Source organism: Sinocyclocheilus anshuiensis, unplaced genomic scaffold, assembly GCF_001515605.1.
Source record: "Sinocyclocheilus anshuiensis isolate Anshui unplaced genomic scaffold, SAMN03320099.WGS_v1.1 scaffold68, whole genome shotgun sequence".
NCBI lineage: Eukaryota > Metazoa > Chordata > Actinopteri > Cypriniformes > Cyprinidae > Sinocyclocheilus > Sinocyclocheilus anshuiensis.
Window position 1 is genome coordinate 1,882,850 of NW_015555741.1, and position 12,111 is coordinate 1,894,960.

General features: G+C 39.3%; 1 protein-coding gene across 1 annotated transcript in view; it reads right to left on the minus strand.

The window, feature by feature from the left end:
* Positions 1–794: 794 nt before the first annotated feature.
* furinb (furin (paired basic amino acid cleaving enzyme) b) overlaps positions 795–12,111 on the minus strand; it is a 103,604-nt gene continuing 92,287 nt past the window's right edge. Inside the window, exons 10-16 of the mRNA XM_016466751.1 lie at positions 8,891–8,991; positions 6,177–6,280; positions 5,945–6,062; positions 5,560–5,739; positions 4,726–4,850; positions 4,088–4,216; positions 795–1,544 (exon numbers count right to left, since the gene is read on the minus strand). Coding sequence (XP_016322237.1) covers positions 892–1,544; positions 4,088–4,216; positions 4,726–4,850; positions 5,560–5,739; positions 5,945–6,062; positions 6,177–6,280; positions 8,891–8,991 — 1,410 coding nt within the window. The 3' untranslated portion in view covers positions 795–891. The remainder of the gene's footprint in view (positions 1,545–4,087; positions 4,217–4,725; positions 4,851–5,559; positions 5,740–5,944; positions 6,063–6,176; positions 6,281–8,890; positions 8,992–12,111) is intronic.

Sequence of the window (12,111 nt, forward strand, 5' to 3'; positions counted from 1 at the left end):
AAATATCGGTTCTGCATATCGGTTATCGGGCACATAAACATGCAAATAATTGGTATCGGTATCGGTTATAAAAAAAAAAAAATATCGGTCGATCACTAATAAGATCTCTGCGTTTCAGTTCAGCATTTCGATCGTTTGTTTGTCTGTGATTCCCACTGTTCTGAATCCGTGCCGGAGGCTCTTAGCAGGCAGAGGTTTGCGTTATCTAATTCCATGCTGTTATGGTTCACTTTGCTGATGCTGTTACTACATCACTGTTGCAACAGAAATTATGCACAGTTAAATCATCCCTGATCGAATCAGTGGAATTGTCCCAGAGCTGCTTTTGACTAACAAAGAAAGCAAAACGCAGACTTTATTGTCAGGGTGTAAGGACTTATCGCACAAATGATGAGTGATGTAACGGCAATGGAAGTTAGAGAAGTGCAAGAAGTTTTGTGCATAAAACAGTCCGAACTTTTAATAAAAGTTGACTGGAACAAATTACAGCCCTTTTGTTGTGTTACAAAGTCACTCAAAGTTACTCAAAGCCTTCACGCGCTCAGCTGGTGCTTACACACACACACACACACACACACACACACACTGATGCTATTGATCCTGTTTAGTGGTTCAAATCTCAGGGCATTAGAGCTAGACCACTAAGACAAATAAAAGTGAAAATAAAGGGAATCATTCAGCGCAGCGGAGATGTCCTGGGTTTAATCGCATTCGGGTCAAACTCGTCAAACCGCAGCTGCACTATTATAGCACATTAAAGCACTCTCTCACACACACACACACACACAAACACACAAACATCGCAGTGGATCTATAAGTCTGAGTAGTGCAGACTAGTTCTGTATCCCAGTACAAGGAAGACAGATGTTAAAAAAACACCTATGTGGGGCGCTAAAGAGCGCTCTGAGTCCGTATAAAAGCAGTCTTTTCGCTGTGATACTCCAGCTCTTCGCTGTCTGACTCAGAGTTCATCCCTCCCGCCGTATCCTCGTCCCCCCACACAGTGGGGATCCCCCGGTACGACACTTTCCCCCGGCTGAGTCCGAACCCGAAGCCCACTCGTATCCCCCCTCCGCCCATGTCCATCACCGGCAGTTTCTTCCTCCGGCAGAACGGGGCACTGGCTGCTCCGGAGTGTAGCTGAAGCAGCACAAAAACGGCTGCAAAAGTGGCCAGGATGAAGGCACAGCTGAGCACCGCCACCAGCGCCGGCAATCTCGAGGATAATCCGGGCTCGTGCAAGGATTTATCCGAGTTCGGATCCACCTCGTGCTGGAGCACAGGAATGCTGGGCGATTTTCGCTGGTTCTGCTGCAAACAAGAAGTGACAACTAAGTGACTGTGGGAGGGACAGGAAAGACATTCGTTCTCCCCAGACCCGAAGCACGTCAGGCAGGACGGGTGGCAGGGCAGGCACGCCTGTACGGTAGAGTGCTCCACCCAGTTGTCCAACGACAAGTTGAGCACCTGCAGCCCAGAGCTGAAGCCGGGAGGGCAGGACTTCACGCAGCCTTGTAAGAAAAGCGAGAAACCTGTGCTGCATTCTGGAAAACAGAGATCGGAAGAACGCTTAATTGCAGATGCCACGAGTCTTTAACGAATATGAAATGGCATTTGAAACACATTTAACTTTCATAATGTGACAATTTTGAGAGAAAACAGATGGAGCTAAGATATTATTGGTTAATATTAGTTTTCCCTGCTCATGCAGCATTGGGTTTTGTCAGCAGAAGAGAAATTTTGTTTCAAAGGTTGTTGAGATTAAAGCGAATATGGAAATAAACATTTCTGGCAACACTTTACATTTATTACATTAATGAATGAAATGGGTAATAAACTTTTTTGTTTATGTATAATTTAGGCCATGCCAACTACTGCAGCTATATTCATGCCACGGGACAAGTGTAAAAATTTGAAAAGATATATATTAATAGATTAATGTGTGTGTGTGTGTATATACATATATATATATATATATATATATATATATATATTAGTGCTGTCAATATTAGTGCATTCATTTTTCCAGTTTATATATATTTAAATATTTAACAGTTAACGCAGGGGCGGAGCTAGGGTTGGCCACCCCACTCACAACTGCTGCTTCTGTCTCTTTTTTTCTTGACAAGGTTTGTGTTTATTTAGACGCAGAATGTCTTTATGAGCACATCAAACAAGAGAATTTTCAGACGTGCACTCCACTTCACCTCAGCACCAGGCGCTAATCAAAAGAGTGCATAAACGGTACAGGTGACGAGGAGCTTCAGTAGCCGTTACACTGTGCTCGTAGCGCATGCTCTTCAAATGCAAGCACAAATACGGCGGCGCGTGCTGCCTGTATTATTTCATATTAAAGCGCGAATGAAACTACAAGCATGCGTGACAGATTCGTGTCATGTTCAGCAGTGGCAGCTCTTAAAGTAATAGCAGCCAAATAACCTAATAACACAGCTGTTGTGATTTCTGTTAATCAAAGAAAAAAAGAGCAAATCATTAACTTTTGTAGCTTTAAGGAATTTATCTATATTTATTGTAGAATTTAGTGTTTGATAAATTTATTCAATTTCTGTATATTTCCTACTTGCTGAAGGGCACAGGTAAATATGACTGTTATAATGGGTTTATGTGAAGATGGTTTTAAATTCACTTGAATTAGAAGTTGAATTTTTTGAAATTGTTAAAGTCTAATAAATGTTAAAATTGATAGCTCTGAATTATGCTGTAATGTTGAATGGCTATAGTCAATGGTTAAATATTAGGAAAAAATTAACAATTTCCTAGAGTGGGATTAATCGTGATCAATTTCAGAACAAAAGTGTGATTAATTAGTTAATTTTTTTATATCGATTGACAGCACACACACACACACACTCACATATGTGGTAATGTATGAAAAATGTAGTGTAAAAGTTTTGTTTACTGTTAATTCATGTTAAATATTGTGTTGACCCTACTGTAAAATGTTAGCACATTTGTTTTCTAAAAAATAACATGCAAATAGCGGGCATTAGCATAAGCTGTCTGCTGAACTGCTGTCATGGTGGAATTTAAGGGTAGTTAAACTGCCAACATCTTTATAACTAGGTACCCTGTCAAAAACAAAGGCGCACAGATTTTAAGATATTTATTCTGCACCCTTAGTAGCACAAGAACACACATTAAGTATGTGCTACAGTCTGCACACTTTCAATACATGAGCTAAGCATTTACGTTTGCATTTGCATAATTGCCAGGAGAATGTTTCTGGAATAAGACCAGGTACATTTATTATAGGTAATAAGGTCATTTCATGTTGTGCTCTCATTTTTGGTCCAAATGGAACAAATTATTCACCTATATTATTCAGTAAAATTCAGTACTACCTAGAGTAACAGCGCAAGAACACCTTATGAAAAATGAGTTAAATAACTTTTAGCAAAGTTTGTCCTTGACTGCAGGCACAATATGGGGCCATGATGGAGAAATCCATCATCGAGTCTCTACAGCAGTGATGGGCAAACTTGGCCCGTCCAGGCCACTTTCCTGCGGAGATTTGATCCAACCCTGATAAAACTCACCTGCCTGTAGCCTTCTAGTAGTCTTGAAGACAATGATTAGCTGGTTCAGGTGTGTTTGATTAGGGTTGGAGCTAAACTCTGAAGGAAAGTGGCCTGGAAGGGCCAAGTTTGCCCACCCCTGCTCTACAGCAACTTTGAACAATAAACTTAAGCATTTGATTAACAAATTAAGGTTTGTTTACAGCCCTCTGAAGGTTGGGAAGGTACGACCTCACATCAAGAAGAGGCAGAGGATTTAAAAACTTTTCCACTTCTTTAATAATGCACAGTTTATCTAATTTAAACCTCTCTGGCATCATTCTTAAGGGTTTTGCAATATTTATACTCATAAACATATATTAATATTCATAAGCACAACAGCAGTCATACTGAGACATATGAACATTTCTATATGACAGAGAGGGTTTGCCAAGGGAATTATAGTGTGTAAACATTTCCTTCTGGTCATGAATGTCACCACCTATAAAAGCTTGTCTGTTAAGGGTTGTGTGTGTTTGTTTGTATGCCCTTTGGTCCATGGTGTGTCTTACCGATGCAGATCTGCTGGGTGTCAAAGGTTTTGCAGCTGTTGTTTGAAGGCCGGTTGTAATCAGAAATGGACGGATCTGTGGCACTGGAGCCGGTGCCATATAAGATGAGGGTGAACTGAGAAAGAATGCCTGTGGAAATGATACTGAACTTTAAAGACGCTTTGATCATCAACAAAAAATGGCATTCATAGCATAAAAAATAATGTTCTTAATCAGTATTTTTCATCTTGTTTTGCAGTAACAGTATCTAAACATCCTTAAAACAAGATAAATACACTTGAGAAGCAATTTATGTAAGATATTTAGACAGAGAATATATCTTAAATTAAATTTACTTTTTCTAATCCCAATGGCAAATTGTTTATTTTCTTGTTTCAAGCATAAATCAAACAAAATTGGGAGAGATTTATTCTCAAAACAAGAAGAAAAAAAAAACAATTTGCCAGTGGGGTAAGAAAAATTTACTTGACTCAAAATGTATTCTCTGAAATGTCTTTTATCTTCTTCCCAGCCATTTTCCTTTTTTTTTTATTTATTTATTTTTTTTAAAGTAAATTTATCTTGTTTTAAAGGATGCTTAGATGTTTGTACTGAAAACCTAGACAAAACACTGACTAAGAAAAAGCTGAATGTAGTACCATAATCATTAAGTCCAGCCACATTCTCAATCTCCAGTGTCCATTCTCCCCGAGGGTCCTCATCCCAGGAGTGAGTGGTCATGAATGCCCAGTCGTTGAACCCTTCGGCTGAGTTATCCTGAGCCCTGAACACAAGAGAAAGAGATCTCTATATAAGTGTGTGTCTATCTGAGAAGCTTAAACAAGATGAATTGAGTTTGTAATTTGAGTTGAGTTCCAAATAATTACGTTTCATAAAGATAATGGGGTGAATTGTTTTGTATATGGCCAGACAAGTGTGCAATTATAAGACAATTATAAAGTTACAAAAGATTTGTCAAATAAATACTTTTTTTTTTTAAATTTTTTTTTATACTTTCTAGTCATCGAAGAATCCTGAAAAAAATGCATCACGGTTTCCACAAAAATATTCAGCAGCACAACTGTTTTCAATGTTGATAATAAGAAGTAATGTTTCTTGATCAACAAATCATCATATCAGAATGATTTCTGAAGGATCATGTGACACTGAAGACTGGAATAATGATGTTGAAAATTCAGCTTTGCTCCACAGAAATAAATTATATTTTTAAATATATATTACAATAGAAAACAGTTGCGTTAAGCTGCAATAATATTTCACAATATTACAGATTTACTGTATTTTTGCTCAAATAAATGCAGCCTTAGTGAGCATAAGTGCTTCGTTCAAAAGCATTAAAAATCTTACCAACCTCAAACTCTTGAACTGTTTGAGGTTGGTTTGAACTCCATACACTGAACTCCATACACTGGAGTTCACTGTTTTGAACTCCAGAGTGTATGCAAATGTATTTTTGCTAATGATGTGTTTACCGTGGAGCCAGCAGCGTGGAGCGAGTTCCCAGTGGGCTGATGAGGTGAACAGCCAGGTTTCCTCTGTGGTTATAAGTGAGGGTGAGTCTGGCCTGCACATGCTCCAAAGAGCTCACAAAATCCGGCTGCCCAGAGCAGGCCTCTACACTTCTGCTGAAGATCAGGTGTTTTCTTATGTCCCTACAACAGAAGAATCTGAAATTATACTCCACTCTGACAAGCGACTATATGATGAAGTGTAATTTTGCTGTCAATTTCATGTGTCTAGTTTGCCTGTCCTTAAATGGTGACCTCTGGGTCCCCAGGTAGCAGGCATTAGCTGGCATTACCTATCTGGTGTATTGATGTACTGCCTGTGCTGCATGAGGTGTTTGACCGTCCTTACCTGGGCTCGGTCAGCATATTAATGACACATTTGTGCTGCGGCCCCACGCTGCTCCAGTTCTGGGCCAAAGCGACCATGGCACTAGCATCCAGCAGACCATAGCCGTAAGAATGGCTCACTGCCACATAGAGAGAGACAGAGAGAGAGACAGATGGAAAAAGTAACAAGGTCAGACATGTCTACTGAATAAATAAATGTAGCTCTCTGATTGGTTACAAGAACCGTCATTTACCTAATCGCCCCATGCCATTGGTCCTCCAGTCGTTGGTTATTAGGTGGGCAGGACGTGATGTTCGCACAACGAGATGCTGCATGTCTCTCCAGGTCAGGTTCATGCTAGATGTCGTACGAAAAAATGAAAAGTGATACGAGTATTACATTGCAGCAGGGCCACAGATTTATTTTCATATTCACATAGATATAGATACAATTCCTTGTATGTGCAAACATACTTGGCAATAAAGCTCTTTCTGATTTTGATAATTTGCACATAATTATCCTCTTGGATGTGACAGGATGTCTTTTTGAAAGACACATAATTAAAGCTTTTCTTTCACTCGAGTCACAGAAAATTGCAAATGGAAATATTCCGTCCTGGGGGCCATGCATCATTTTGTAATTACACAGCCGACCAAGCTTTTTTTTTTTTTAAATGAAGACCCAAAATTGTATTCCCCGAAAACACAGCAATAGTTGTTGCTCTACATGGCGGAAACAAGTGGCTTTGGGACTCGTGGCCCCCACGGCCAAGGTTGAAAAGCCGTGTTATTTCTCAACAGGGTATTTCAGGGCAAACCACATCTGGAATTTACGGTGGCCGAGAAGTGCAAAACAAATCACAATTCTGAAAACAAAATAACAAATTGCAAATGCAAATGCAAGTCTAAAAAACAAAATAACAATTCAGAAAACACAACAATTCAGAAAACATTATAACAAGTCAGAAAACACAATGACAAATCCAAAAACAAATTAACAAGTCAGAAAACACAAACGACAAATCAGACAAACCGGAAGAGGTAGGTATAGTTTGAGACAGCGCCATTGGTTTGGGATTACTCATCGCGTAATTTGTTATTTTGTTTTCAGAATTGCGATTTGTTTAGCACTTCTCGGCCACTGTAGGAATTGGACATAAAGCACTGCCGAAAATACCTGCATGACAAGCCATTTCCACCCAAATGAAATGGATTTAGCGTAACGATACGCCGAAGAACAGTATGAAAAACATCCTGCTCTGGTGTCTGTATATTTTTCAGGGTGATTTATGGAAAAGGGGATCCAATTCATAAGCTTTCAATATTTGTGACCTCACAATAAATGACTTAGCGGGTATATTCATAATGCCATATGCACGATTTATGAACCTAAAGCCAAGGCACAGATGTAGCGATTTACATTCAGTGATTAATAGACATAAGACTACTGAAATTCTCATGTTGTACATGGCAAGACTTGCACAAATATCGAACAGATATCATTTTATATAGATGAGGTGCCAGAGCCTTTAAACAGGCTGGACTCAAACCAGGAATCTATTCATGGACAGGGGGTGGAATAATGTCCTCACCACTTAAAGATTTCATAACAACAACAGTATGGCTACACTAATGCAAAACCGCATTAGATCACTCCTATTATAATCAATGAATGACAATAGAAGCACTGAGACATGCATTCAGTTCGCAAACACACCAATCCTGTTTTCTGTCTCTGCATAGTTATTACAGACACCGATATTCCTTGTTATTAATATTGCATATATACTATATATTGAAATATGCATGGTATATAATAAAAAGTTAAGTAAATATGTCTATATAAAAAAAGTAAATATATAAAATGTTTGGGGTCAGTAAGATTTTTACATTTTTTTTAACTAGTATTTTTATTCAGCAAGGAATCATTAAATTGATCAATGTGATTAAAAGTGACAGTAAAGACATTTATAGTATTACAAATGACTTCTATTTTTTTTTTGACATTCAAATAGATCACTTTTCATTAATATATAGACGGATAAAAAAATATATATCTAAAATCTAATTATATTAAATATATCATTTTTATATAATATATATTTTTAAATAATATAATATATAATTATAAATAATAAATATAAATATAATAAATAGATATGTATTTTACATAATATATGATATTTTATAATACAAATTAATTATTATTTGATTTTAAATCATGAGGTAGTTCTGAGAGAGTTTTACAGATCCCCTGTCCAAGCATCGGCTACTGCACAATCACACATTTCAGTGGAAAGTGAACTCTTTTTCTGTCTTTCTTCTGAACCCAGACGTTCAAAAGTCACCTACAGCATGACATCACAAAGACTTCCAACTGATGAAAAGAGCAGAGTTGTGACAGAAAGAGAACGGAGATGGAGGTCCTTATAAAAAATGCCCCCAAAAACGTCCCATCTCTTTCATTGTTGGGCCAAGCACGATCAAAGCAGGCACCAGCGGGGCTTACAACCCTGAACAGCAGGGGCCGAACTCACACACGCACAAACACTGTGTGTGAACCAGGAGCCCCGTGACTCCGCCACACACAAAAAAAGTAAAAGAAACCTGATGCTTGTGTGAGACGTGATTTCCATGTCTTATTACAACCTCACATGGTACAGGATAAAATACTCTGCAGGAGCTTTTAATCGAGCATGATGACTTGATGTTGTATAAGGGCCTTGGGGTCAATCGGCCCCCGAACAAGGAGTGTTGACTGGCAGTCATCACCCATCTCTCTCCATCCCTCCTTCATTTTTTTAGATGAGCAATGTCAAGGCGATGTCAGAGTGTGTCGGAGGGCTGAAGATGATGCATGAGGGGTAATGAAGTCTAACCGATGAGGGGGAATGATGGACAGGAGTGTGTAGAGCGTGTGTGCGTATGTCTGTCCATAGAGACAGGCGTCATTGTTGTCATCACTCACTTGGCCTCCAGAGCGAGAGCGATGATTCCCGCGGCCAGGGGAGCCGAGGCGGATGTGCCCGTGTGCGAGTCTGTACACTTCTTCCTCAGGTCCGTCGTCACCTGCACAGATGAAAACAAATATATGGAAAGGTCAGGTGTGTTAGTGGTCAGCCATCGGAAAGACATTGGTTGTAACTATATATAAGATGTGAGGGCGTCCGTCAGCCAGAGGTGCCTGTCAAATCGCCTGACAAGAATGTGAGTCCGAGAGGGAAGGAAAAACCTCATTCACTGCAGCTTCTGTGATGAGATGTGTGACAGCTTGGGAGACGTAATAAGCTGGCACTCCACACATGAGGGTTTGGGGTTTTAATCATGCCATAGGAGACACGGCGACATGCCTGCGGGATTGACAACGGTCAGGATGAGAGTACGACCAGCCCGAGGCTACAGAACCATCAGAGCGTACACAGGTGAGCGGCTGCCAGACACCCACACACACTCTTTCTCTTTTGTTTTATTTGTCTCTGTCCCTTCAGTCTGATTTAAACACATATAAACACATACATACTCAAAATCCCACCACACCGCTGTCGGCAAGATTGCGTCCATTTTTAAATTGAATCTGTTATTGCCTTTGTCATCCTAATGGAACTGGGGGTCTCAGAAGAAGGAGAGGGGGAGCTATCGCAGTCGCACATACTGGGACAGACTTGACATCAAGTAAACAAACACTCTAAAGCCGTCCGAAACATCTCGGATGAGCTTCAATGAGCTTGCAGAGATAGATTTGCCTGGAGAGTCTGAAACCACTTTCACAGGAATGAGTGTATCAGAGATTCACAGTTCGCATAACTACCCACAGAACAAGAAATCATATTTTCCCCTCAATGTGGGTGTGAATTTGAGCGAACCAAATTCAACTGGTCAAAAAGAGTTATCAGTGTGAAAATCGAGCTAGATAGATATTCTGCTAGCTATATAAAATAAGGAACATCAAGGACATTGTGATGATAATGGATAATATCTAAAACATAACATATTTTGAGTTTCATTGGATTAGATCACAGAAACAATGACTGGATCATTCTAATTCCAGTGAACAAATCATTCATGAATCATGAGTGAATGAATCAGATCTTTGAATCAATGTCTCGACAGTATCATTCCAATTCTAGGGAACAAATCATTCATGAATCATAAATCAATAAATCAGATCTTTGAATCAATGTCTCAATAGGATCATTCCAATTGTAGTGAACAAATCATTCATGAATCATGAGTCAATGAATCAGATCTTTGAATCAGTCCCTGTGTTCCATTCGGAAGGGCTCATCCCTATACCCTAATCCCTTCAAAGGGTTTTACCCTCCGGAGTGAGAGCTTCAAAGGGTTGAAGAGTGTAGGGGACCAAACAACTGTTTCTTGAAGTGCCATTCGTCGTCATCATCCCGTGCCCATATGGAGGCGCCATCATCATGCAAAGAATCTGCACAAAGAATCATGGGGGCCGAAGTGTCCATCAGTGGCCAGTTTTGAGCACTTCGGTTTGGAACAACCCTTCAATATGGCGGCCATGATTGTTTTTACTCTGAAGTGCCCTTCGGAGGGCGATATATCCCGTTTGGAACACACAGACTCTCAATAGGATCATTCCAATTCTGGCGAACAAATCATTCATGAATCATGAATCAATGAATCAGATATTTGAATCAATGACCCAACTGGATCATTCCAATTCCAATATACAAATCATTCATGAATCATGAATCAATGATTTAGGTCTTTGAATCATAGTCTGAAGTGGATTATTCCAATTCCAGCGGACAAATCATTCATGAATCAATGAATAAGATCTTTGAATCAATGACCCAACTAAATCATTACAATTTTAGTGAGCAAATTGCTCATGAATCATAAATCAATGAATGAGATCTATGAATTAATGACTGAGCTGTGTAATTCCAATTCCTGTGAACAAAATGTTCATGAATCATTAAAACATCAAGGAGATCTGAGGCAGATGTCAACAGTTTTAGTGAATATGACTTACACAACTGCTATCATATGATTTCAGTAGACTTAAATATTACATAAGCTGTATAGACCACTTTTATGGCGCTTCACAGGCCCAGTCCTTTCACTTTAATTATACAGAAATGATTGACTAGGAAATTCTTCAAAATGACATGAGTGTGTGTGTAAATGACAGATTTTTCTAAAACGACTTCTGAATTCTGTTAGAAACGCAGCCACAGTTCAAACTAATAGCCCAGATTCTCATCAAGATGATCCAAAGTAATGACTTTTAGAACTTGTGAAGGGCATCTTCTTTTTATAGGCGTCTTTTGGCCTAATTAGCTTGCCCTAATTAAAAAGCCTGCTCAGGCACACTCAAATACAGCTTATGCAGATAAAATGAAGGTATGTAACTGAAAACGAGGGGAAAGCTTGCAAATACGATCCAAAGAATCTGCAATGCAGCATGTTTGGTATTCTAAAATTGCTGCCTCTATGTCTTTTGCTGTCTTTCACTTGGTCTAATTTCTATGCTCCTTCTCTCTTTGCTTTTTCAAACACCTTTTTCTCATTTCCACTCTCGGAGGAAACGCCGGGGCAGAGAAGCAGATGTCTATGGCATGCAGCAGCAGCACCTGTGATTGGGAAGTTTTCAGACGCTTCTCTAAAGTGATTTTTTTGCCTTCTTAGGGCATGACGTTTAGAGAGCTCTTTTTCATATAGCCCACAGGAAATCACAGAGGCAGATGTGGAAATCATTTCATCGCCTGACACTTCATCTTCACAGCACGCTGAACGGGGCGGCACTCCATCACTCACTTTTCCTGTGTACAGTCATGTCATGGCCATTTAAACCAAGCAGAAAATTTGGCACACACGGGCTGTTTGCTCTGACGTTTACAGTTCTGCTTACAACTGAGAATGCCAGTGTTTGTGTGAGGGCATGATGATCTGTCTGTGTGCTGTTAACATGTAAATGTTGCAGTGCTGAAACGTGAATTCATTCTATTTCTGAAGCCTTTAATGAGACATGGTTGTAGCAAACTGTGTGTATGTGTTTCTGATAATAAACACATCTGAAGGCTTTTGTAAGCATTTGCATAGATAACTGAAGAATGGCTGAACTGCAAAAAATATTTTTTATTTTACTGCATAACGAATGAACTTTTTTCAGAGAACACATTGTTTATATCTATAGTTATATATATATATATATATATA